Source organism: Rhinolophus ferrumequinum, chromosome 3 (genome assembly GCF_004115265.2).
Source record: "Rhinolophus ferrumequinum isolate MPI-CBG mRhiFer1 chromosome 3, mRhiFer1_v1.p, whole genome shotgun sequence".
NCBI lineage: Eukaryota > Metazoa > Chordata > Mammalia > Chiroptera > Rhinolophidae > Rhinolophus > Rhinolophus ferrumequinum.
The window spans coordinates 31,814,705-31,842,579 of NC_046286.1; the positions used below are offsets into that span (position 1 = coordinate 31,814,705).

The window sequence follows — 27,875 nt, forward strand, 5'->3', positions numbered from 1 at the left end:
TGCAAAGCTTTTAAATTTAGATTTGTTTATTTTAAAATCATGGTAAAGTATCTATATCCAAAGGATCCTATAAATGATCCATTAAAAACTCAGGACCTAGAGCATATATCAGTATTCACATGATCTGTTTCCAGACAAACCTTCTAAATTTATTACATAATAACATCTGTTAAAAGTTCATACAGCTAAGAACTGTGAACTACTTCTAATTTTATCTAAAGACTATAGGAATTAGTTTAAACTACAAATTATTAGTAATATATCTGTGGTTTTATATTACTGCACAAGAACAGACACGTCACGTTTATACTAATTTCTATGCAATAGTCATGACATCCTCATATACTCTGCCATAAAATCTAGATTATAATAATTTATGATAATCTAACTATAGATATTTTTGTATGTATCTGTACTAGAGGGAAACTAAAACATATGCTAACAAATACAATGAACCAGGTGACTTGCTTCATTTCAATGGCAGAGCACACTTTTAGCAACTAAAATATCACCTACCTATTTCATTACTAGATTGTAGTACAATATAGAGTAACAGAACTCCAATTCTGGATGAGATGGTGATAGGATCACCTAAAAGTTCACATTTCCCAGCTTCCCTTACAACCTATTAGTGACTAGCAGTGATAAAATATTAAATTTCGAAAGGAAAGTTGAAATCTGCTGGGGATTTCTGGGACAGTCTTGCTTGATTGATATAGGTGGCACCCCTTCCTCCTATCCACTTTTGCCTTGTAGAACATGGACAGGATAACTGGAGGTGCAGCAGACAAATTACAATAACGAGGGAGAATCCAAAAGGATTTACAGAGATATTGTACTCGACATTTTTGAGCTAGTAAAGCAATGCTAGGTTTTGTCGGTTTTTTTTCATAGTGAAAAGTCATTCATTAGTTCAAGCCACTATTTAAATGAGTTTTCGTTTACTCACAGCTGGAAGTAATCTCTACCTATACAGCTCCATTTTAAAATTCTTACTTTATCTCACATTGAGTGTAAGAAGAAAATAACCCTTTCTTCAATCATATCAAGTGATCTTTTGACTCCTAGTAGGAAAGACCATCTTTTGAGCTACAGTGTACTCATTTGTGCTTCAATGTGTTTTCATGCAGCCAAACATTAAGAAAATAATACAACTTCTAGACCAGGGTTTCTCAACCTTGACAGTATTGGTTGGATAAGTCTTTGTTGTAGGAGGCTGCCTTGTGCACTGAAGCATGTTTAGCAGAAAACTGACCTCTACCCACTAGGTGCCAGTGGCACCCCCTAGTCGTAGCAACTGAAAATGTCTCCAGATATTGCCATATGTATCCAGGGTGGACAAAATCACTCACTCCTGTTTAATAACGATTACTTTAGACAAAAGCACTTTTAAGTTAACATGAAGTGAAAAACCTAATTTTCCATCTCTTTTAGTATCAACATATTTATAACTTCAATATTATCAAAGATAATTTGCAATAACAAACATTACACATAAACTGAAAAAAAATAAAAACAATACTGTAAAATATACTCACTCGAATCCAAAAGAACCATATACCAATATTTCGAATCCCCGCCATTGAAGTGAAAATAAAGTACATAATAATAATAGTTATAAGAATATAATCAAGAGGAAAAACCTGAAAAATAATAAAAGATAAAATTCAATTCAACTCAATACACAAACAGGGCTCTAGAAGTCAAACAAAATTAACTAAAATTTCATTATTCATATTTGGCAAATGTTTAAATAGCAACCAATTTAGATCAGTCTACTATGAAAATACAAAAACTAAGACTCTTCCAAAAAACAATTACGAAACTTTTACCAAATTGTTTAGTAACATTATCCTAAGAAAAATCTTATAACAAATTAAGCTAAAAATTACATTTAAATATGGAATAAAAAACTTCATCAAAAATTAGAAACAGGAATTGCTTGGGAAAGTTCAGTTTAAGTTTTATCCCAAATCAAATGATGCAAATTGAAGAGTTCAGCAATATATCAATATAATAATCTTTAAAGCAATAAATCAATGTAGAAGTTAGATATAATAAAAAGCCCCATCAGCAGAGGGCACAAGCATATACTGCCAAGTATTAGTAGGTTTTTCAACATAATAATTTGACAGAGTGTGAGAAAATTTGCTAGAGTATAAAATTACTTTTTACTTACTGTTTGTAGTAAAGGTAAAAGCATATTCAGGGGATTACTCAGGTTAGCTCCAAATATTATGAAGCCAGAATCGATTCCAGCTGAATGAAGAGCTTTATCCAAACTATAACAAAAAAAGTATGAAGGGTGATTTTTTTTTAATATTATATGACAACATTTTCAGTTAATTTATAACGTAAGCATGCAAATTGAACTGACTCAAAGAAAACCTCAGATAACAAATTAAAACCTCACTTGAATATCTTACAGACATTGTTCAATAAATAAAGTATAAAGAAATACTACTGTGTTTCCCCTAAAATAAGACCGGGTCTTATACTAATTTTTGCACCAAAAGACACATTAGGGCTTATGTTCAGGGGATGTCATCCTGAAAAATCATACTAGGGGTTATTTTCTGGTTAGGTCTTATTTTTGGGGAAACGCGGTATCTATTATTGGAACTTTTTAGTCATTCTTTGAGTTAATGCTGTAGAACACTTCAAGTAAAAGAGCTACTTAAGATGAATAGGCTACACTAATGGAATTCAGCATGGAAAATGTATAACATCACAGGAATTGTGTAAGTGCTTTAGAAAATGTGTGTAGTGTACTTACTTTGACAGGAAGAGAGAAATTACAAATAGCAATGCAACTAAGATGAAAAATATTCCCCAAATGATCTAAAAGCAAAACAAAACACAAAAAAGTATCAAAATATAGTTCTAAAAGTTGACATTAAAAGCATAAAACCATTATGTTTAATATGAGATGCTATTAATAGTATATGACAATGATCTAATTAAAATGATCCTCCAAGATATATTTTAATTTAGTATACAAGGTGTGATCAAAAGATACGGTGAATGTTTAAATACAAAAAAATTTATTACAGTAAAAATCACATTGCCATTAATCAATTCAAAACATTTACCCTTCATGGTCATTTTGACTTTCAGGAAGAGCCAGCCGGAAGTCGCACAGTGCCAGATCTGGTGAATAAGGTAGATGAGGAGTCTTTCTGTTGTGATCAACAAATATGGTGAATGCTGCTGCCAAGTGACATCCAATGTAAAGACAGGAATCTTCAATACGGGAAGCAACACACTGAACTTTAGTAACAGTGTGTGACAAGTTTCAACTTGTTTGGTACAGTCAGCAGGTGTGAGCTATGGTTGAGAGAAGGCGTGTTTTCAAGTGTGCTGTAAATCACCCTCCATCATGACAATGCTCCATGTCACACATCGCTTCTAGCATAGGGCAATTTCTGTCAGTAAAAACATTAAGGTTTGTTCTCACTCACCAGATCTGGCACCGTGCGACTTCTGGCTCTTCCTCCAAATCAAAATGACTCAGGACATCGAGAAAGCCATGACAGCACAACTAAAGACACTAATGAAAGAGGACTTCCAGAACTGCTTTAGGAAGTGGCAAGAACAATGGAATAAGTGTGTTCGAAGCAAGGGGGAGTATTTTGAGGAGGATTAAAGGCAATGTGTCTTTTACTGTAATCTACATATATTTTTAATTTAAACATTCACCATATTTTTTTATCACACCTCGTATCATCTTAGGCATTTGTCATCTAAATTTTCATTATGATTATTTGAGAAAACATACACAAAACAAAGAAAACATTTAAAAGTCTTCATTAGTAACTAAACAAATGAGGCTCTTGGCTAGGTCAAATAAAAGGTTTATATTCAGTTACACTCACATATAAACTTCAAAATTAACTGAAAAGTACACACACAAATCAAAACCAAGAAATTCATCAGGTTATATTAACATGTTGTTAAAATACAGAATTTTTAAATTTTCCCATAGAAGTAATGATGTGTGTATATATGTACGTGTGTGTATACATTATATACACCCATATATGGAATATACAGAGGATACCAAAAAATGTATACACATTTTAAGACAGGAAAAAACTGTATTAAAATTGTAATAATATATACCGATAACAAAAGATGAATACAAGTCATTTGTACACATATTTTTGGCACCTCCAGTATATACTATATATGTCAATTATATATATGCATATAAAACATTATATAACAGCCCAGAAAAGACTATATAACTGATAATATTCCTGAAATAGAGTATTAGCAGCATGAAAAGAACTGTCATGTAAAATAATATTTCTTGGAGAAATATGTTAAGCATTGTAATAAGTGGAACACATTTCCTTCTACTGTAAAACTTTGTATTAGAGATAGTAGATAAAAAGCAAAAGAAATTACTGGAACTGGGTCTCTTAAGGAATAAAATTTCAGAATAAAAAAGGGGTGAAACATGTTACCAATGACGTAGGCTCTTTATTCCCCTGACATCTTCCCTAAGATCAAGGGACAACTAGGCTGAAGAGGCCATATAGCCAACGCCACGATTACTGAGAAACTACATGTGTTAGGTAAGCTTTGTTCAGGCATGAGTTATACTGCCGTTGGGCATAAATTCAACGTTGATGAATCAACAGTATGTATTAAATAAGTTGTTCTTAAACACAAACACAAAAAAGAAGGTTACGTATTGATCAGCCACTGATTTCCAAGTCTGAATCCAAGCTTTTCTATGTACCTGAGCTTCACTGCTATACTAATGTAAAGATGGCTTAGATCACTTACGAGTGGATTTACTCTTATATAAACTTCAGTATCCATACCATAACGCTACTGGTAATCTACAAAAGACCCTGCAAGTTTCAGAAACTCTAATACTCAATTACTACCAACATAACACCCCAAAACACATCAATGTTAGCTTAAATTAAAAAGCACCTACACTAAAACCCCAAATGTACCTCTCAAATGAAGAGTGACCAAGTGAAAAATTGGAATGCACACTTACACTTCCAATAAAATATTTAATAAACCTACTTTAAAGTTAGAAAGAATTAGTCTTTGCCTTTAGGCATTTTCACATAGTGTGTCCTAAAACAAACGAAAACCATATGTGCTTTAAATATTACTGACGAAGGAAATCTGTTACATCTTTAAACATAACTCATACTCAGTTTCAGAGGATTCTACGATGACAAAAATATGGGTAAAGTAAAATTAAAATATGTCTGTAGACCTTCAAAACCACTAAGCACTGTCAGTGTGTAATAAAATTATATGTCACTGCTTGCTTACCTCATGAAATTTAGTTGTGTTTAGTTTGCTTATTTGATGAGGGGTTGGGAGTGAAATGAGACAATCAGAAACATAAATTTTCCTAGTTCTTTATTATGAGTCTGATTCAAATAAACATTTTCTTAAGTATGTGCACACTGACAATGAGTAATCTGAAGAGGAAATTAAGAAAACAATTACATTTATATAACATGAAAAAGAATAAAATATCTAGCAATAAATTTAAACAAGGAGGCGAATGACACACACTAATAACTACAAAATATTGTTTAAAGAAATTAAGACATAAATAAATGGAAAGGCATCCCATCTTCATGGACTGGAAAGCTTAATATCGTTAAATGACAATAGTACTGGAAGTGATCTACAGAGTCATTGCAATCCCTATCAAAATCCCAATGGTGTTTTTGCAGAAACATAAAAATCCATCATTACATGACTCACAGGTCCCGATTTCAAAACTCACCACATTACCACAGTAATCAAAACAATTTGGTACTGGCATATATTCAGAATTATAACTAAGGGAACAGACCCCAAAAGTAAACCTTTACACATATGGTCAAATGATTTTTGACAAGGGCGCTGAGCCCATTCAATGGGGAAAGCAAAGGACAGTCTTTTCAACAAGTGGTGCTGAGAACAGGACATCCACAGGCAAAATAATGAAGTTTGACGCTTATCCTTCACCATTCATAAAAATTAACTCCAAATATATCAAAGACCTAAATCTATTAAAGTCTTAGAAGAACATTCTTCATAGCATTGGATTCGGCAATGTGGAGGAGAGATTGTTCTGTGACCTCGCGCTGGACCTGGGCCAAAACGGAGGTTGCTTTCGACAAACTTCTAATTAAGAGACTGTTCATAATTGATGTTCACTCTGACATCCATCAGCACCCCTCCCCGTCCTCCCGCTATGTGCTGGTTCCTGTAACAGGCTGTTGTCCTAACCTGGTCATGCATGTAATTTCCCGTACCTGGTAGCGTTCACGTACTAGTACCGGTGACTAGTCCCCTCTTTTACCCTATGTAATAATTTTTTGGTGACTGCCAAGGGACACAGAGATCCATTTCATTTTGTAGCTGCCCAACACATGCCTCGTAGGTAAGTTTCCCTTAATAAACTCTATTAATTACCAGACTAGAGTGGCTAGCCTCTTCCTTCAGTCTTTTCCTGCTCTCTGCTTAAGAAAGTACATTTTTGGTCTCTGGGCTTTTCCCTGGATAGGCCTGTACTAATAAGTATTATTTTCTGGATATGACCAAAATCTCAGGCAACAACAACAGAAAAATAGATAAACTGGACTTCATCAAAATTAAAACCTTTTGTGCATCAAAGGATACTACCAACAAAATGAAAAGACAACCTAAGAATGGGAAAAATATTTGCGAATCATGTATCTAACAAGGGGTTAATATTCAGAGTATTAAAAAAATTACAACAGCAATAAAACAAACAATTTTAAAATGGGCAAAGGAAATGAATAAACATTTCTCTAAAGAAAATGTACAAATGATGAATAATTGAATGAAAACATGCTCAACATCACTAATCATCAGTGAAAATGGGAAGTGAAAATCAAAATCATGGGACATCACTTCACAAACCATAAGGTTGGCTATTATCAAAACAATGGAAAATAAGTGTTGGCAAGGATCTGGAGAAAACGGAACACTGGTGGGAATGTAAACCTGTGCTGCTGCTGTGAAAACATTTGTAGTTTCTTCAAAAAATTAAAACACAGAATTGCCATATGATCTAGCAATTCCATTTCTAGAGATATACTCAAAAGAACTGAAAGTGTGGACTCAAACAGATACCTGTACACCAATTATAGCAGCATTATTCACAATAGCCAAAAGTTGAAAACAACTCAAATTTCCACCAATAGATGAATAAACGAAATGTGTTATATACATACAGGGAACATTATTCAGCCTTAAAAAGGAGTGAAATTTTGATACATCTACAAATAGACAAACCTTGAAGACATTATGCAAAGTAAAATAAGCCAGACACAAAAGGACATATCCAGTATGATTCCAGTTATATGAGGTTCCTAGACTGAGCAAGTTCCAAGAGACTGAATGCAGAATAGAAATCATTAGAGGTTATGGGTATGGGTAGAGGGGAGAAATGAGGAGTTATTAATGAGTACAGTGTTTCTGTTTAGGATGACAAAAAAGTTCTGGAAATTGATAGTGGTGATGGTTGCACAATATTCTGAATATATTTAATGCCACTTAATGTACCTATAAATAGTTAAAATGATAAATAAATTTTGTGTTATGTATATTTTACCAAAATAAAAAAGTATGGAAAATTATGTGATGTAATTATGGATGTGAATTTATAAGTTTCTATGGAAATATAAGAGGTATGTATACTAAGAGGTGTATATATAGTAAAATCTCAAGTTATATTTAAAACCTAATGGATCTATAGGTTACCAGGGCCAATTAGTTATACAAGCTCAAAGTATGTCCTTCTGTGAGGGGAGAGTTTAATCAAGTATTTAATGAACATTAGACTGTATGCTTAGAAATGTGTTTAGTAGTACATATAAATGCTGTTTTAAGGAGCCATTAACGTATTCTAATTAGATATTTATTTTTACAAGAGTCTTCAATGCAAAACCAATTTTCTCCCTTGAGTTCATGGCACTGTTCTTAAGAAGTTGAAAAACCCTATATATAGAACTATAACAATAGCAGCTGTAATTTTCTGAGCTGTTTACATCAAAAGGCAACGCACTGCATACATTATTCATTTAATTCCTATAACAAAAATAAGATTAAGCTCATAACTCCATTTTAAGGATGAGAAAAGTGGGGTTTGGAAATGTGAAGTTAAAAGAGGTTATGTAGCTGGTGAGGATCAGAGTAAGGACTCAACACCAGATGTGTATGACAGCACAGTCCATGCTGTGAACCCTTCTGCTTCGGAAAGGAGAGAGCCCCATGCTAGGGAATGTGTGGCCCTGTGCATTCTCATGGCCACGTGCAATCACAAGACCAATAAGCATCTCATGGGAATCTACTCTTATGGGAAAAAGACTGCAGAACTTTGAACTTTTGCATTAGCAAAATTTTAAATTTAATACATTTTATAATAAAACAAACATGGATTACAGCACAGAGTAAAGGCAATAATACTACCACAAAATTTTGAGATAGAACATAACTTCAAAGAAATTTTGTATCAGGAGCCTCTCACCAGTCTTCAGTCCCTTCAGCACATAGTGCACACTGCCGAGAGCTGAGTGGACCTGTCTCTCCCTTCCTCTACTAGGACTACTTGGACGCTAATGTTTAGGAACCACTAACAGTCTTTGGCTTCCTATTTCTGAATTATATCAACTGTGGAAAAACACAGGAGTGATGAAAAATAATTTTCATATTTCATTTGAGCCAAACAAAAAAAAGCAGTGTTTATCCCGTGGCATTCATGTTGAACCTTCAAGTACATAACAGTAAGTTTGTATCCCCAGATGTCTCCTTCAGGCATGCCTATTACTGATTATTCCTAACTAATTATTACTAACTTAGGACTAGATAATGGGAAGATAGGTAAGAATTTAGATCAATATTGTGGAATAACACATTTATATAGTAAAAGGAATAAATAATAACCTGATTGTACTGGAGGTTACAGCCAGTACAGTAAGAAAAAGAAAACATTTGAAAATGTCGTACCTGAAAGGAAGAAGTAAAACTGTCTTTTAGCAGCTGACATGATCATGTACATAAAAATCTCTTAGGAATCTGTAATAAAAGCTACTAGAACTAATAATTTAGCCAGGTTTCATAATACAATGTCAATGTACAAAAACAAATTTCTACATACTGGCAACAAATACTTGAGAATTAAAATAAACAAAATCATTTCTAATAATATACTTACAGATAAATTTATTAAAATATTATCAAGACCTTGTCACTTAACACTACGAACGAGAGCTGAGAGAAATTTACGATAACATAAATAAACGGAAAGATATGTTCTTGGATTGGAAGATTCAATATAAAGATTATCAATTCTCCCCAAGTTTATCTTTAGATTCAAAGTGATTTCAATAGAAATCCCCATGGGTGTTTTGTGGAATTATGAGTTGATTCTAAAGTTTATATGGAAATGCAAAGGTTGTAGCACAGCTGAAATAATTTTGCAAAAGAAAACAAAACTGAAGAACCTACACTACTTGATTTCATGACTGATTTTAAAGCTCCAGTAATCACGTTTTAGCATAAGGACACATATATGTAGATCAATGATGCAGAAGAAAGAGTCCAAAAATGGAACCTCACACACATTATGCTCAATTGATTTGACAAAAGTGCCAAAGAATTTCAATGAGCAAAGGGTAGTCCTGACAAAAATCGGTGCTGACACCTACATGAAACATAAAATAAACCTTGACCCTTAAGTCATACCACCCCACAAAACTAACTTAAAATGGACCACAAACCTAAATACAAGACCTAAAACTATAAAACTTCTAGAAGAAAATATTTGCTATAAGAGCTCTTTGAATGACAGTGTTAAGAAAACATAAAAGCAAGCCATAAACTAGGCGGCAACATTCACAATACATATTATTTGACAAAGTACTTGATCCAGAATATATGAAGAATTCTTGTAACTCATTCATAAAAACAAAAACCTAATTTTAAAAATTGTCAAAAGATGGGGTAGCTGCTAGCTCAGTTGGTTAGAGCACCGTGCTCTTAACAACAAGGCTGCCGGTTTGATCCCCACATGGGCCACTGTGAGCTGTGCCCTCCACAACAAGATTGAATCAACTACTGGACTTGGAGCTGATGGGTCCTGGAAAACCACACTTAAAATAATCAATTTAAAAAATTAAAAAAAAAATGGTCAAAGATTTCAATAGGCATTTTAGAGAAGGCATACAAATGGCTAATAAAAATACAAGATGATGTTCAATATCATTAGCCACCAGGAAAATGCAAATCATAACCATAATGAGATTCTATTACACACCCAGTAGGATAACTATTACAAACAGTTATAACTTAAGAGTTGACAAGGATATGAAGAAATTGGAAATCTTATATTGCTGTGGAATGAAAAATGGCACAACCCCTTTGGAAAACACTTTGGAAGGTTCTTATAAATTTAAACGTATATTAAACATTAGACCCAGCTATTCTACTCCTGGAAGTATTCACCCAAGAAAAATGAATGAAAGAAAACACATATTTACACAAGGATTTATGCACAAATGTTCACACCAGTACTATTCATAATAGTCTCAAACTGGAAACAACTCAGATCTCCACCAACAGGTAATTGGATAAACAAACAGTGATATTGACACATTGGAATGCTACTTAGAAATAAAACTGAATGAACCACTGAAAAAGAATGTAACAACATGGATGAATCTCAAAAACATCGGGCTGGGCCAAAGAAGCCAGACAAAATATTATGCACTCTATGATTCCATTTATATAAAAGCATAGAACACATAAAACTAAAGTATAATGTACATTACATTATACTTTAATGTAATGTACATTAGTGGTTGTCTGGGGTCTGAGAACAAGGGGTCAAGGGGAGACATACAGTAGCTTTTCGGGGTAGCGTGGATATTCGATATTTAAACACCTATATTTGTCAACATCAATCTGCACACTTAATAGGTTGATTTAAAAATCCCTCTAAGTATATGTTCAGTGAAGTGGAACAGAACGTGTTTAAAACAAGGCAGTTAATGCTACAGACCAGGTTGTAAATACTTGTAAGAAGCTATAAACAATTTAGTATTAAGAAGATAAGCTTGGGAGGGTTTCATCGTAACTTTGGTGCTATGAAGAAAAATCACCTTGGGAAAAAGGACTAGGGTGAATGTCTAAAAAAATTTATTCTAACAAAAGATACATAAAACTAATCGATTATGGTATATTTTTGAAGAACTCTGCCAAAAGAGGAACTTTTGAGGTGAGCACTCAGTGCATTTCCTCATTTCCTTTCTAAGTATAAGAAGAAGACAAAGCAGCATTAGAACTCAACCTGGCTGATCTTTGTTGGGGTTCTATAAACACTTTTTTTTAATTTAGCCAAAACCCACTTCCTGCCTTCATCTTGCCTAACTTTCCCCAAACCAGTCTATTTACTGCACTTTCTGAATTACACTGTATACTTGTGGTATACAAAACTCTGGTGTTTGAAATGCCAGATATAGAAACGGCACATTTGGAAGTCTGTAGCCAGCAGTTCTAGACTCAGGGTCATATTATGGTGACCTTAATTCAACTCAGGGACTTAACATTTAGGTGCCACAGTACCAAGAATTCAAGGCTAGCAAATGATGGTTTCAAAAACAAAAAGTAATGATTTTTCCGTCTCAAAAATACCTTTTTACATACTTTTAGCCACATATCGCCTAACAATAAAATAAATCCTATTACTTTCAGTTAGGGCTCCTAAGTTCTATCATGAATCCCAAATCTATTTATAGAAAACTACAATTTAGCAAAATACGACATCAGCATATTACATTACTTACCTATATTTTAATTTAAACTTCCCACCTCTGTTCATATAATACTTACATTACACATGAGTAAATGAAATTCAGACAAGTTACATACCTTGCCCCAAACTACCAAACGACAGAGTTATGACTCAAAACCAGATTATTTTAATTCCAAAATCCATGCTCTGAAGTACCTCAAAACGAGAACTCAAACTCTCTAAGAGGTCCTTATAAACTTGGAAGGGGAATGACAGCATAATGTTTAAAACTCCATTTACCTTCAGGGGCCGCAGAGCGCCACAAAATTTTGTCCAACAGCTGTTTTCAATGAATTCTAAGTGCCTCTCTCTTTTCCTAAGTGTTCGTAACCTTTCTTCAAATTGTTTTAAGGCGCGTTTATCCCTTGCTGGCAAAGGTCGACCGTCTTTGCTCTGCAAATAACAGAACAAAATAAAAACAGTTTTTTACGATTAGGGTGTTAATAAAGTACCCATCAGATTTAGCAAATCAGGCAATGAAAATTTTTTTTGGTTGGATTTGACTCCTTAGGCAGATTTACAAATAGGCAATTTTAACATAATGTGTCTTAGAGAAGTTCTCTTCGCATTGAGATAATTAGGTGTTTTATTAGCTTCTTGTACTTGTATAAATACACATATAAGCCAGTTCTTTCCCCAAGTTTGGAAATTTCTAATATATATATATATATATATATATATATATATATTTTTTTTTTCAGGTAGAAAATGACTGTTTAATGACAGTTCTCCGTAAAAAAAAAAAAAAAAGAAGAAGAAAATGCTTTGTACACACTGTACACACATTTACATGGCTTTGGAGGGCCTCAGTGCTGGGATGAGGGCTGGAGAGGATTTGGCCCATGACAGGACTGAGGGATTTTTCTTTAAATAGTCTCTCTACCCCCTTCTCCCTCTCTTCTCCTTCTAGGATACCCATTTTCCTGATGTTGCCCTTTCTAATGGAGTTGGACAGTACTCGTAGTTTTTTTCGTTTGTTTGCTTGTTTTGTTTGTTTGTTTTTATCTTAGTTCTCTCTCCTCTTTCACCTGAATCATTTGTAGATTTCTATTTTGTACCTCGCTAATTCTCTCTTCTGTATGGTCTGCTCTATTTCCAATGCTTCCTAATGCGTTCTTCATCTCATTTAGCTCCAGAATTTGGTTGGTTCTTTTTTTGGTAAAGTACTTCAGCTCATTAATTTACTCCTGAGCTCACTGAACTGCCTTTCCGACTCTTCTTGTATCTCAAGTTTCTTCATGAAAGCTATTTTTATTTCTCTTATCACTTAGACTACAATTTTCCATGACTTTTAATTTTGGTTTCTGGAGAATTATCATTTTCTTTTCATGATACTGTGTTACCATGATGATTCACAGTCCTTGATGGATTTTTCCCCTGCCAGTGCATCTGAAACAGTGAACATGTTTTTTATTTAGGTACAACTATAATTTTAACAATTCAACAGCCTGGTTCAAGTCCATTCTCTTCTTTTCCAGTAGGTGGCAATACAGCACACACTTTTGGCTTCTCTTGACTGCTCTAGTTGTATCTGAGAGCCAGTCATTCTCACCTTCCACTGCATCTACCAGAGATGTCGCAAGTGCCCTCTTCATCACTGCTTGTGCCTCTGGGGTCACTGGTGATTTATGCTACAAGTATCACTGTGATTATGGGTTTTGCTACAGTCAGAAGCATCACCGTCGAGTCACCAGGATGGCCTGTGCCCCTGCTGCATCCAGAGCTGTCTGGGACTTGGGCACCACCACCTTGGTGAGCGGATAAAGTGGGGTGGGGAACTGGGGTAGCAAGCCCCACCACCACTACTGCCCAGTTCCCTGCGGCTGCTGGCACCACTGTGTCCAGGAGGCTGAGGTCGGACACATTGCTTCTGCAGCTGCTGCTACCGAGCTTTCTGATGGAGCCAGTACTGCAGTAGCCCAGGGGGAAGGGAGCAAAAGTCACAATGCAAACGCGTTGCTGCCCTTTTCCTTTGCTGGGACTGTGGTGAGGGGCCAGAGTTGCGGGCTCAGCTGCCATGGCAGGAGAACCAGGGTCTCAAGCACGGTCTCTGCCATTTCTCCAGTTCCGCCTCCCCTATGCATTCCAATCCACCTGCCTTCAGATGTACAGATATGTGGATCTCTCAGGCATCTTAGTGTGTTAAGCAGAGGAATTTTTCTTGAGTCATAGATGTCCCACTAGTTGCAGATTGAAGGGAAGAGCCAAAGGGGGCATCTCACTCCACCATGATGCTAACCTCAGTTTTCCTTTTTATGCGCTCTTATTGTCTGGTTTCAGGACTATGCTAGTTTCATAAAATTATTTACAAAAATTTCCATTTTTCTTATGTTCTATAACTAAGGTTTATCTGTTACTTAAAGGTGATGGAAGAAGAAAAACCTTTATTTTGTTTTTAGAAGTACAATTAATGGCAAATGGTTACACATAATCTTTAGCTTATTCGACTAGTACTTAAAGTGACACAATAGAATCTGATGTTACACATGGAATCATCATACCTGAAACTAGCAAAGTTTTGATCACACGTGGAATTTTTGTGTTTTAGAAATTAGAACACTAATAGGAATTCTCAAATGGACAGTTTCCTATATTTCACAGAAGACAATTTCTTTTTTAAATATGGGCATGGTTCTTGAAGGATATGTCACAAAAATTCAGTGTCAAAAATATGTGTTTCCCAATGTCTAAGTCACATCAGAAACCAGCTCAAAGACAAAGTAATTGTACACTTCCTCATTACAATAAAATAGCAACTCACTTTTGATTTAATTGTTTGAATGTGTTGTTCCACTTCTTCAATGTCTTCGGTGTTTTCTAAACGTTCATAAGCAGCGCTTCTAGTGCCTTTTATCAGATTTAAAGGTAATGCTGACATGCCATAGGCCTAAAAGAAACAAAATTAAACTGTGATTTAGAATGCTATTTTAAACATATTATACACAATTCTCAGGTAAAAATGTTTTTTAAAGTAATTACAAAAAGAGTAAGCAGTTGTAAAGGGGTATAATCACTGAAGAACATGGTACATGAGAGTGAATCATGATTATAATGTATCATAATTGTCCTGTTTACTTCACACTTACACTTGAATAGTTATATACATAATATTAACTATTCCCAGAATAGATAATATCTATTCCTCAAAGGGCAAACTACAAAATTAATATAAATATAATAATTTATTAAAGAAATAAATTGCAACTTCAGGATAACCAGAGATTAAGATAGTGTGCACTCCTAAAAACAATTTACAAAATTATTTCTATAGGAAAAAAAACAATTTTCTCCAAGAACACGTAGTAAATCTTTAGTAAAATGTAAGTATTTTAATATACATGTTATTTGATTAGCAGATCAATTATCTGTATATAGTTTATTTACAAGTTCTAAATATTTATAATCACTTTTCTTGCTAAGTTTTTAAAATATTCCCTACAAATAACTTTTGAACTATTCATCAACACTAAGAATATATTATTTTATATTACCCATTCTATATTAGCCAGTCCCAAATGATGACTTTTTATTGTACAAATTAAAAACATTAATGACAATTGCCATGCGACTATTATCCAAATCATTATTGACCTTAAATCCTTAGCAGCAAAATTGACAACTATCATCTCCTAGTTGTAGCAAAAGGCTCTAAAGCAAATACAACATTATGTAGTTAAATATTTTTCATTTTCCTCCTGAGCATAGAGCCAAAGTAGTTTAGCCAGTTTCATCTGCTGTTAGGGAGGGCCATGAGATTGAGTTCAGGACAATGAATGGGGACACAAGTGATAAATTCTATTGCTTGGGCTTTACCCCAAACTCCAAAATATCCTGGGTGATCCTGCATGTTTTCTCTAAAGCTCTCTGCTACCTGGTTGTCAACTCCCAGGATGACTTCAAATACTTTTAGTGTCCTTTTTAATTACTTTAATATTCTTCACTTAGACTCCTTTAAACATTGGTTAAAACACAACTCAAATCATAAAGCATAAATTCTGATATATCAGGGTTTTTTTGTTTTGTTTTGTTTTGAACTATGGGAGAATATGAACCAAGAACATGACTACAAAGAAATACCACAAATGAATTAATTCTTTCAAGTAATTCCAACTCTATAGTTTGTTGCATTTAGATAATTAACTAGTTGAAATTATTATCCAATATGCAAATCCTTGTATTTGCTAAAGGAAAAATACTTTAAAATTTTGCATTTTAAATAAATTTAAAATATAAATTAATGCTTTCCCAAATTCCCTATAATACAAACAGGAAAGATTCTGTTTGGATTAGAAGAAAATGTAATTTGGACAGACAGAGTGACTTTCTTCTAATTAACTCAATTCTTGTCAAATTTATACTTGTAATGACCTTGGTAAAATATAAGAAAAATATAATCAGGTTTAAATTTTATATTTTAACATTAAATTTTATATCCTGAAAGGTAAAGATAAAAAGCCTGTAGAAGCCAAAGTATCCCTCAGCTACTTTAACCTTTCAAGATTCTCTTATCCTTAATTATCATTTTTGACCTATTTGGTGGTTATAGTAGTTCTACATCGTTTAAACATTACTTTTTAAAAAAGGTAACACAAAACTTTAAAAGTCTGATGAATATGTAGTATTTTATAATGATTATTTACCAATTGTCCACTCACATATCATTTGAACACAAGTCCAATATATTGCTTTTTATAACCAAATGCCAAGGCAAAAATATCTTGCTAAACCCAGTTTATGCCCAAGTATATTATTTCCCTGTCCTCCCAAATGCCTCCAAACTAGGCTTATTTTACCCCACTACTTTTATTTCTGTTTTGGATGAATCGGGGTCCCCACGTATATTAACCTCAGTATTCCATACTGTTTCCCAAGGAATTTGTTGCTGTAGTCAGTATTAATAATGTGGCCCTATTTAGAGTCCATCATCAAATGCAAGGTCATCTAAATTCTCTACACTGGTCTGCTGGTCTCACTTTCTACAGGTCCATCTTCTACACTGTTTCCGAAGTGCTCTCTCTCAAACACCCAAGTCAGATTATGCCATTCCTCTAATTAACATCCTTTACGATTCTACAGGACTAATAAGAACAGTTTTCAAAGTGCTCTGGAAGAGTTCCTTGGATTCTGTGGAGGTGTGTTTGGGCCACTACAGGAGACAAGAAGGCAGGTAGTGATGCAGGCACCTGCTGTTACTTTTCCAGGGCAATTCTACTTTGTTCATCTACTTTTTTACATATCATCATTTCATGTAAGATTGTTTGAAAAGTTATTCGGTATTATTTTTCAATGAGAAGTAAAATTACTGACCTTGTGAATAGACCCCAATTATCTAATCCTCGCATACAAAGCTCTTCATGACCTCTTCCCTACCAACCTTATTCTATGCCCTATCGTTTCCTCTTCTTAAAACACTCCGATTTTATATGACTTCAGGCTTTGTCCAGCATCCACACTTTAGTACGTGCAGTGAACTCATTGAGAATGCCTACCTTCTCACCCTACTTCATTAGCAAATTTCAATGCCCTTCAGGTGTCAGCTTAATTACATGTCTGAGAAACCTCCCTTTGGCTTGTACGTGTGCCTTCCTTACAACTCAATTACAACACATAACATTTTACATTAACTTTATTGATCTGCACATTTGTTTTATCACTAGATCTGTCAAACTTGGCTAATCAGAATCACTTGGAAAGTTCTTAAAAACACAGGTTCCTTAGCCATGCTAGAAACAACTGCAGTAGACTATTTGGTATGTAAGGACTAGGTCTTTTTTCTCCTACTTTTATTCCAAGAATATTTGTTAAATAAAGTAGTTTCTCTAAGAAGATAATATTTAACCAAAAATCATTTAAAAAGAAAGCTCTTTATTCATATGAACTCATTTCCTTACATGAAATTTATATATTTATTAGAAGAGCTGAACTGAATTCCTAAATAAACGTAAAAGATTTTAGAAAATAAACATATGTCCTTAGTAATAACTTATGGTAACATGGACCAGAATACAATCTCTTTTTGTGAATTTTCAATTGTCTAAAGAGAGCAAATAATAGAAAGCAGTCATTATTTTGGTTATCTAGCTTTTAGCTTGTTTTAGTATTGCATGTTTAAGTTACAGTTTTCATCAGGAACTTTAATATTTAGATTATGATAAGCATGAAAAAACACATTATACAAAACATTTCATCACAACTTTAAGATCTTTAGACAACAATCTTTTGAAATTAACCTCACACTTCTTTGAAAAAGATGTATGAAGACTATCCTTTTCAGAAACATAACTTTTATTGCTTACTACTGCCCTCTAGTGAATTACTAGAGAATCAACAAGACTAAAGACTTAAAATGCTTTTAGGTCATCATAACTGCTTCCAATTTTATGTTTCAACATCCAGAAATAAATCACAATCTTTGTTTTAAAACCCAGAATGTTTTGAAAGAATGTATACAAACTACAAACCTTTGTAATACCTTCTTACACTGCCCAGTTTAAAACACCTTTTCCCTACATATCTCTCCTATGACTAGGATGACAGTTTCCAATCTGTGAGCCTTGGATTACTGCCAAAGATCGACACCAAGCACTGCCTTTAAACTGAATACACGTCTTGCATACATTTGTAACACCTATTATTCAAGGACATGTATGCTATTATGACTAATGAAACAATTCCTTGAACATGTACTCAATAAATATTTCCTTTTTAAATAATCATTGATTCTAAGATCCATGTATTTTCTCACATCTCACATCAGTGAAGTCTGGATGCATCTTATAATCATTGGCTAGACAGAAGTCACGACACAGTTGTCATTACCTGCACATTCACATATTTGGTCCTAGCTGGTAACAATGTAGTCACTTTTTTAGTTGAGTTACATGCATTCTTGGTATAGCTATTGAGTTTAATTGCCACTTAAAAGGTCTTATAAGATAGCACTATGATTTGACATTGAAACAGAAAGTTAATGTATATGGACAAATGGAAAAAAGGAGTAAATAATGAAGCAAATATTCACTGGAACAAACAAGCATAATTCTGTATTATTTTTGCAAAGCAATAGTCAAGTAAGTGGTTTATAAGCTTAAGAAAGGAATATACTCAAGGTGACGTCAGAAACATGATGGCATGAGGGGTCCCTCTTGATCTCTCCCCTGGAAGTTACAACAAGTTGAAAAGCTGTAATTCAACAAAGGATTCCCTACACAACACAGACAGATCCATGTATCAGAACACCTGAAGGTGGGTGAATTGAGGCGAACAGGGGAAGAGGGAAGGGAGAAGTGCAGAGACGGGGGCTGCAGGACGCAGCCTGGGGCTCACTGTGGTCCTGGGAGAGGGGAGGATTGAGACTGCAGGTACACTCTCTGTGGCCTCAGCAATCCTGCAATCCTGCCTGAGTGATCAGCATATGATCAGCTGAACCCATCAATTGGGCAGAGACCTCAGGGCAAAGACTGAATACAGAGGTGCTACAACTATGGTCTAACAGCCTTCATTGCCAGAAAACAGAGCCACAGAGCTGGCTGCCTCCCTCCACCATCCCAGTGTTACCAGCAGACCCAGAAAATATGTAGCAGTGTCAGATTAAAGAGCAGAATATGTACAGCCCTGAGAAATGGAGAGAAAGTTCCTGAGCGGCAGACACACACTGCAGCCAATAATGACAGAGGAGGAGATATAAGGATGAGGCACCTGTGGTCTGCCAGTTGCTATTACTCAGAGAACACAGCCACAAACACACCAGCCACCTCTCCCAGCCCAGCCCAAGCCCACCTTCCAAGGCTGATCCCAGTGGGAGCACCCAGGGTTGATGAGGCGCACAGCTCTGCACCTGGCTACAGGGATCTCAGGGGTTCAGAACCTCATCGCCCACCACATCCTCCCACAGGGGTGGTGCCCTGAGACTCAGGCAATTTGGTCACAGACGAGAAATACACCTCCCCAAGAAATCTTCCACCGGGACAACCAGGAACAGGGAAAGAAAAAATAAAACACTCCAGGGCTACCTAATGGAAAACAAAAGAAAGCCTTTTTCCTATCAACCTGCTGTAGAATTCACTCGCCTAAATGCCCAAAAAAAGAAATAATTCATCATTTACCATGAATAACCAAGGTTACACGACAGCTTGGAAAGAAAATTTTAAAATCTCCAGATAATAAACTTGAAGACATAAAAATATGTGACTTAAATGACAGAGAATTCAAGATTGCAGTTCTGAAAAAACTCAACGAGGTGCAAGAAAACTCAGATAGGCAGTTTAATGAACTCAGAAATAAAATCAAATAACAAAATGAATACCAAAGATGTTGAAATTTTAAAAGAGAATCAAATAGAAATTCTGGAGCTAAAGAATTCAATAAAATTTAGGTGAAGAATGAAATAGAGAGGTTAAGAAATAGAGCTGACCAAATGAAGGAAAGGATTAGTGATATTGAAGACAGAAATCCAGAAATGATGCAGACAGAAAAGGAAAGAGACTTGAGAGTTAAATAAATGAAAGAACTCTATAGGAACTATCTGACTCCATCAGAAAGAGCAATTAATAACAATGGGTATACCAGAAGAAGGTATACCAGAAGAAGAAAGGGAGAAGGGAACAGAGTCTATTCAAATAAATAGTCAATGAGAACTTACCAAACCTATGGAAAGAACTGGATCCTCGAATCCAAGAAGTAAATATAACACCTAATTACCTCAATCCTAGCAGGCCTTCTCCAAGGCACATTATATTGAAGCTTTCAAAAATTAATGACAAAGAAAGAATTCTCAAGGTAGCCAGGGAAAAGAAGACAGTAACCTACAAAGGAAAGCCTATTAGATTATTATCAGGTTTCTTGGCAGAAACTCTGTAAGTCAGGAGGGAGTGGAATTAAATATGCAAACTATTGAAACAGAGAAAGTACCAGCCAAAAGTAATATATCCAGCAAAGTTATCCTTTAGCTATGAAGGAGGAATAAAGACCTTTCCAGATATACAAAGCTTAGGGAATTTTCCACAACAAGGCCTTCATTGCAGGAAATACTGAAGGAGGTTACTCCACCTGAAATCAAAAGGCAAAAGGATACAAATCTATGAGTAAGATGACTAACAGGAACAGGAAATGGTAATTCCTACACAGAATAGGGCACTATACATTTAAACATAACATAAAAGGTAAAGGAGATAAAAACATAAAAAAAGAAAAAGAGAAGAAGACAATGTGCTACTGCAACTCAGAAATAAACTCACAGCATAAATAGGATAACTAGTGATAACAAAAACATAAAAAGGGAAAGAGAAGAAGACTATTTGCTATTGCAACTCAGAAATAAACTCATAGCATAAACAAGATAACTTGTGATAATGAGAACATAAAAGGGGAGGGGAAAAAGGTCTGAATTTGCAAAGGGAAATGGAAATGGACATTATTAACCAATGTCACCCCAATAAATTAAAAAAAAACTGTGTATATATAGAAAAAAGACAACTGTGTATATGAAACTTTCTTTTACAAATACTTAAAGGTAACTACTAAAAAAAAAAAGTTAAAAAAAAAATCCAGACACACTAAGTTACCAGAAAACAAAAGATAAAATGGCTATAGGAAATCCTCATATATCAATAATCACCCTAAATATAAATGGAATGAACTCACCAATAAAAAGGCACAGAGTAGCAGATTAGATCAGAAAACAACACCCAACTATATGATGCCTACGAGAGAGACATCTCAGCTCCAAGGACAAATAGTCAATGTAAAAGAGTGGAAAACAATACTCCAAGCCAATGGCATCCAGAGAAAAGCGGTGTAGCCATAAGTATGGCTACATGTAAGTACGGCTGACAAACCAGACTTCAGGATAAAATAACAAGAGACAAAGATGGACATTTTATAATGATAAGGGGACAATATAACAAGAAGACATAACAATTATCAATATATATGCTCCCAACCAGAGAACTCCAAAATATACAAAGCAACTACTAACAGAACTAATGAGAGAAACTGAAAAAAACACTGTTATAGCAGGGGACTTAAATGCTCATTGACAGCGATGGATAGATCATCCAAACAGAAAAATCAATAAAGAAATATCAGCCTTAAATAACATATCAGACCAAATGGACATAATTAATATTTACAGAGCCTTTCAACCTGGAACACTAGACTATACATTCTTTTTCTAGAGCACATAGAAAATTCTCAAGGATAGATCATATGTTGGGAAACAAAACTAGCCTCAGTAAGTTTAAGAAGACTGAATTCATACCAAGCATATTATCCAACCACAATGCTTAGAAATTGGAGATTTCCAAAAAGAAAGTGGGAAAAAACACAAATATGTGGACATTAAACAACATGCTATTAAAGAATGACTGGGTCAAATAAGAAATAAATTGAGAGATCAAAAAATACACAGAAACAAATGAGAAAGAAAATGCACTGCATCAAAACTATTAAAAGGGAAATAGTAATAACAAGCCTATCTCAACAAACAAGAAAAATCCCAAATAAATAACCTAACATTACATCTTAAGAACTAGAAAAAAACAAATGAAACCTAAAGTCAGTAGAAGGAAGGAAATAATAAAAAATTACAGCAGAATTAAATGAAATAGAGAACAAAAAGACAACAGAAAAATTAATGCAACAAAGAGCTGATTCTTTGAAAAGATTAATAAAATTGAGAAACCCCTGACCAGACTTACTAACAAAATCAGAAATGAAAGAGGAGAAGTAACAATGGACACCACAGAAATACAAAGGATCGTAAGAGAATACAGTGAAGGACTATATGCCACCAAATTCAATAACCTAGAAGAAATGGACAAGTTCTTAGAAATACATAACCCACCTAGACTGAATCACAAGGAACTGGAAAATCTAAACAGACCAATCAACAGAAAGGTAATTGAAACAATCATCCAAAACTTCCCCAAAAGCAAAAGCCCAGGACCAGATGGCTTCACTAGTGAATTCTACCAAACATTCAAAGATGATTTAAAACCTCTCCTCTTCAAATTCTTCCAAAAAACTGAAGAAGAGCCAATGCTTCCTAACTCATTTTATGAGGGCAAGATACCCTGATACCAAAACACAGTAAGGACAGCACAAGAAAAGAAAACTACCAACCAATATCTCTGATGAATACGGATGCAAAAATTCTAAATACAATACTAGCAAATTGAATACAACAATACATTAAAAAGTTTATACATCACAATCAAGTAGGGTTCATTCCAGGGGCATATATGGTTCAATATACACAAATCGATCTATATGATACACCACATAAACAAAATAAAGGATAAAAATTATATATCAATAGATGCAAATACTACATATCAATAGATGCATTTGACAAGATACAACATCCATTTATGATTAAAACACTTAATAAAATGGGTATAGAAGGAAAAGTACCTCAACATTAAAGGCCATATACTACAAACCCTCAACCAGTATTGAGTTCACACTTAATGGCGAAAAACTGAAAGCTTTTCCCCTACAATCAGGAGCAAAACAGGCATGCCCCCTGTCACCACTGCTATTCAACATAGTATTGGAAGTCCTAGGCAGAGCAATCAGGCAAGAGAAAGAAATAAAAGGCATCCAAATTGCAAATGAAGAAGTTCAATTGTCACAAGAGGAAAAACTGAGGGTTGCTAGATGGGCGGGAGGGGTGGGGGGTGGGGGGGAGGGTGAGGGGATTGGAGGGCAGTTGGTGACCACAGGATGGCCACGGGTTTGAAAATTAATCTGGGGAACGTAATTTGGTGGTTACCAGAGGGTAAGGAGGTTGGGGGGTGGGGGATGAGGGTGAGGGGGATCAAATGTATGGTGATGGAAGGGAAGCTGACTCTGGGTGGTGAACACACAGTGTGATTTATGGATGATGTGATACAGAATTGCACACCTGAAATCTATGTAATTTTACTAACAATTGTCACCCCAATAAATTAAAAAAAATAAAATAATAAAAAAAATAAATAAAATAATAAAAAAGAAGTTCAATTGTCACTTTCTGCAGATTTTTTATATAGAGAACCCTAAAGACTCTCCACCAAAAAAAAACAAGCAAAAAAAACTATTAGAAACAATACAGTAAAGTCGCAAGAATCAAAATCAATGTACAAAAATCCATTCCATTCTTATATATTAACAATGAAATTTCAGAAAAACAAAAAAAAAATTTTTGCAATTGCAACAAAAAGAATAAAATACTTAGGAATAAACTTAACAAAGGATGTGAAGGACCTCTGCACTGAAAATTATAAAACATTAAAAGAAATTGAAGAAGGAAATGGAAAGATTTTCCATGTTCATGGATTGGAGGAATCAATACAGTTAAAAAGGCTATACTACCGAAAGCGATATAGAGATTTAATGTAATCCCCATCAAAATCCCAATGACATTTTTTTTCAAGAAATAGAACAATAACTCAAAATGGATCAAAGACCTAAACATAAGACCTGAAACAATAAACTTCATAGAAGGACAACATAGGTACTAAACTTATGGACCTTGGGTTCAGGGGAGGATTTTATGAATTTGACCTCAAAGATAAGGGAAATAAAAGCAAAACTGTATCAAACTAAAAAGCTTCAGCACCACAGAGAAACCATCAACAAAACAAAGAGGCAACCAACCAAATGAAAGAAGATATTTGCAAACAACACCTGATAAAGGACTAATATCCAAAATATGTAAAAAACTCATACAACTCAACAACAACAAAAATAAACAATCCAATTTAAAAAGGGCAGAGGACATAGACACTTCTTCCAAGAAGACATAAAAACAGCAAACAGATATATGAAAAAATGCTCAACTTCACTGGCTATTAGGGAAATGCAACTCAAAACCACAATGAGGTACCACCTCACATCTGTTAAAATGGCTATTATCAACAAAACAAGTAATAACAAGTGTTAGAGAGGCTGTAGAGAAAAAGGCACCCTCATACACTGCTGGTGGGAATGTACTGGTACAGCCACTATGGAAAACAGTATAGAAGGTCTCAAAAATTTAAGAATGTAATTACCATATGACTCAGCAATCCCTCTTTTGGGTATTTACCCAAAAAAACCTGAAAACATTTATCCATAAGGATATATGTACTTCTATGTTTACTGCAGCATTATTCATGGTGGCTAAGAAATGAAAACAACCAAAGTGTCCTTTGATAGCTGATGGGATTAAGATGTGGTACATATATACAATGGAATGTTACTCGGCCATAAGAAACGATGAAATACTGCCATTTGCGACAACATGGATAGATCTTGAGATTATCATGCTCAGTGAAGTAAGTCAGACAGAAAAAGTCGAGAACCATATGACTTCACTCATATGTGGAATATAAAACTGAAATCAACAAATGAACAGGACAAACAAAGAAAAAAAATTCCTAACTCCAGACAACAGTTTCGTGGTTACCATAGAGTAAGGGTGGAAGAGGGAAGTAGAAGAGGGTAAAAAGTGTCAAATATATGACGATGGAAGGAGAACTGACTCTGGCGGGTAAATAAACAATGCAATATATCGATGATGTACTACAGATACATACGCTTGAAACCTATGTAATTTTATTAACCAATGTCAACCCAATAAATTAAAAAAAAAAGGAACATACTCAAAGTAGAAAGCCATTTTGCTACTTAAATAAATGCAAAACTATATAGCTTTTCACATGGCAAAATAAGAAACCACAGCAAAACAAACAACAACAAAACAACTTAAATTTACACAATGGGTGTGTTAGCAGCTTCAAAGAAAATCCAAAAGATAAGAGTGGAGCTCTCAAGGAAAGCTCTGTCATTAATTCTCTTAATATCATGCGAGTAAAAGACAATCTTGTATAGTAAAACATGTACATGAATAACCAATCAAAAACAGTGATTCAGAAGACTTACATCCCAAATGTGAAGTTTTAGGAATACCTTTCCAATTTATTTCACTTGTATTTTCCTTGTTTTGTATGCAGACGAGTGATATGATTTTTTGAAGTACTTATGTAAAAAAACTTCTTTCACTAATATAAAACAAAAATTATAAATGATATAAAAGCATGGGCAGGGATCTTTTCCTTATAGTGGTACATAAAATAGAGGTGCATCTTACAATCAGTGTCACAGACTCAACGAAACATGGAAAGCTGAGAAATTTTACTTTTAAAGAGGATGTCTGTCTTCAAAGATTACTGGGAACCACTGCTTGATTTATTTCTACTTTTGAATCCTTAATTTATTACTTAAATTTTCTTTAATCCATTAGTTTATATTTTATATCACATGTATATACATTAACATACACACACACACACACACACACACACACACACACACAAATAAAATGCATAAACATCCTGAAGGACATGTTCGATTTTTCACTATGAGTGCATATAATAAAAAGTCTAGTAGTCACTGCTTCTATAGGCACTTCAGTAGTCCATATAGTATTATTATATTTTTATGAAAATCTCATTATTCAACATTTCCCCACTTGATGGCACCAAAAAATTAAAATATCTACATAAATATCTCAGCCTAGAGGCTTCTTTTTTTCCTTTAACTTAAAAAGTATCAGATTCTCTTTCAATTTAAGCTGGAAACAAAAGGCAAGCTGATAATGTTGTTTGACATTGTTCTTCTCCTAAAATTGAGCGCCCAATTATTTGGCTATTCCTTAAGACGTGGTACAGTGGATATAATCTTGGTAAAATTTAAATAAGCAACTGGTTTCTAAAGTAAACAATAACGCATATCTAAGAAATTCATTGTATTAAAATATACATTACAAAACTTCTAGTTTCAATACTATCAGTTACAGATTCTATAACAGGCATGTTTTTACCTTTAATAATTCTTTGTACTCAGGGTCAAAGTACACTAAGTATTAACTTCCCACTTGGGGTACTCTAATTAAAGTTAAACCTCTTCTACTTCCCTTGAATATGTACTATACCCTCCCTCTCCCATGCTCCACCATGAAAAGCCCGTAACAAGTTAGGAGAAAAATTTGCATCTGCAAGCAAATATGATAAATAGTATTATTAACCACATATCTATAATAAAACCACCTATCTACAGTTGATTTTCAAGCACTTTTTAATAAAATTTGAGCATCATTGGCCCATTTTTACAGATGGGGAAGTTAGGGTTCAGATATTGTATTTTACATAAAGACTCACACTCATGACTACTCTCAGCTATACACACCATGCTGCCCCCTTAAACAAGGTCTCCTCTATCCTACCCTTCTTCCTCTCTTTATACATTCAGTAGCAAAACTGGCCAGACTGTGCTTTGGCAGCAAAAATTCGCCCACTGAGTTTTGAGCATATCTTGTAGTGCTATTTAAATGATGTTTATCTGTCTACACACATCCAAGTAACCACCAACCGTGAATGCCTTTTTGACTTACTTATCTTTTCACAATACACATTCTCATTGATGGTGATACAATTGCTGTTAGCATCTAATTTACTGTCCCTGCAAGAGGAAAGATTGGGAACTATAATTTGAACCACATGGAACAGTGAATATTTAACAATTTGAGCTATTAGTGACTATTGAGTGGCCAATAGATTCCAAGATTTGGTGAATGCTTTAATTAAATCTTCACAACCTTATAAAATATTATTCCCACTTTAGAGATGACTAAATTTAGATGGTAAAATAGTTCAAGGGACCCATGGACTTAAGAGGGATCACATTTAAGCATCTCCACCAAGGATCATAATTTTATTGCTTATGCTACTTAAAGAAAATAGGTACTATAACTCCTGGGTAGTTTGATCTTGATATCCTGTTACACTGGACCCTCTGCCTCGGTCTTACACCTTAAGTGGCACCTCTCTATTCAATATATCTTCTATATCTTTCTGCTTTCCAGTCTCATCCTCATCATAAGGTTCTTTGATTGTTTTCTCAATGTCCTTCAGCCCAGCCCAACCAGAGTTCTAGAAAAGTAAAGCTCTTCTAAGGATATCTTAACTAAGTCAGTTTGATTATTTGGTTTAATTGATTGCTTAAA

At 34.5% G+C, this 27,875-nt stretch overlaps 1 protein-coding gene across 1 annotated transcript in view; it reads right to left on the bottom strand.

The window, feature by feature from the left end:
* LMBRD1 (LMBR1 domain containing 1) overlaps nt 1–27,875 on the bottom strand; it is an 88,286-nt gene that overhangs the window by 19,705 nt on the left and 40,706 nt on the right. Inside the window, exons 8-12 of the mRNA XM_033103010.1 lie at nt 14,610–14,735; nt 12,089–12,241; nt 2,777–2,841; nt 2,180–2,282; nt 1,539–1,643 (exon numbers count right to left, since the gene is read on the bottom strand). Of these exons, the coding sequence (XP_032958901.1) occupies nt 1,539–1,643; nt 2,180–2,282; nt 2,777–2,841; nt 12,089–12,241; nt 14,610–14,735 (552 nt within the window). The remainder of the gene's footprint in view (nt 1–1,538; nt 1,644–2,179; nt 2,283–2,776; nt 2,842–12,088; nt 12,242–14,609; nt 14,736–27,875) is intronic.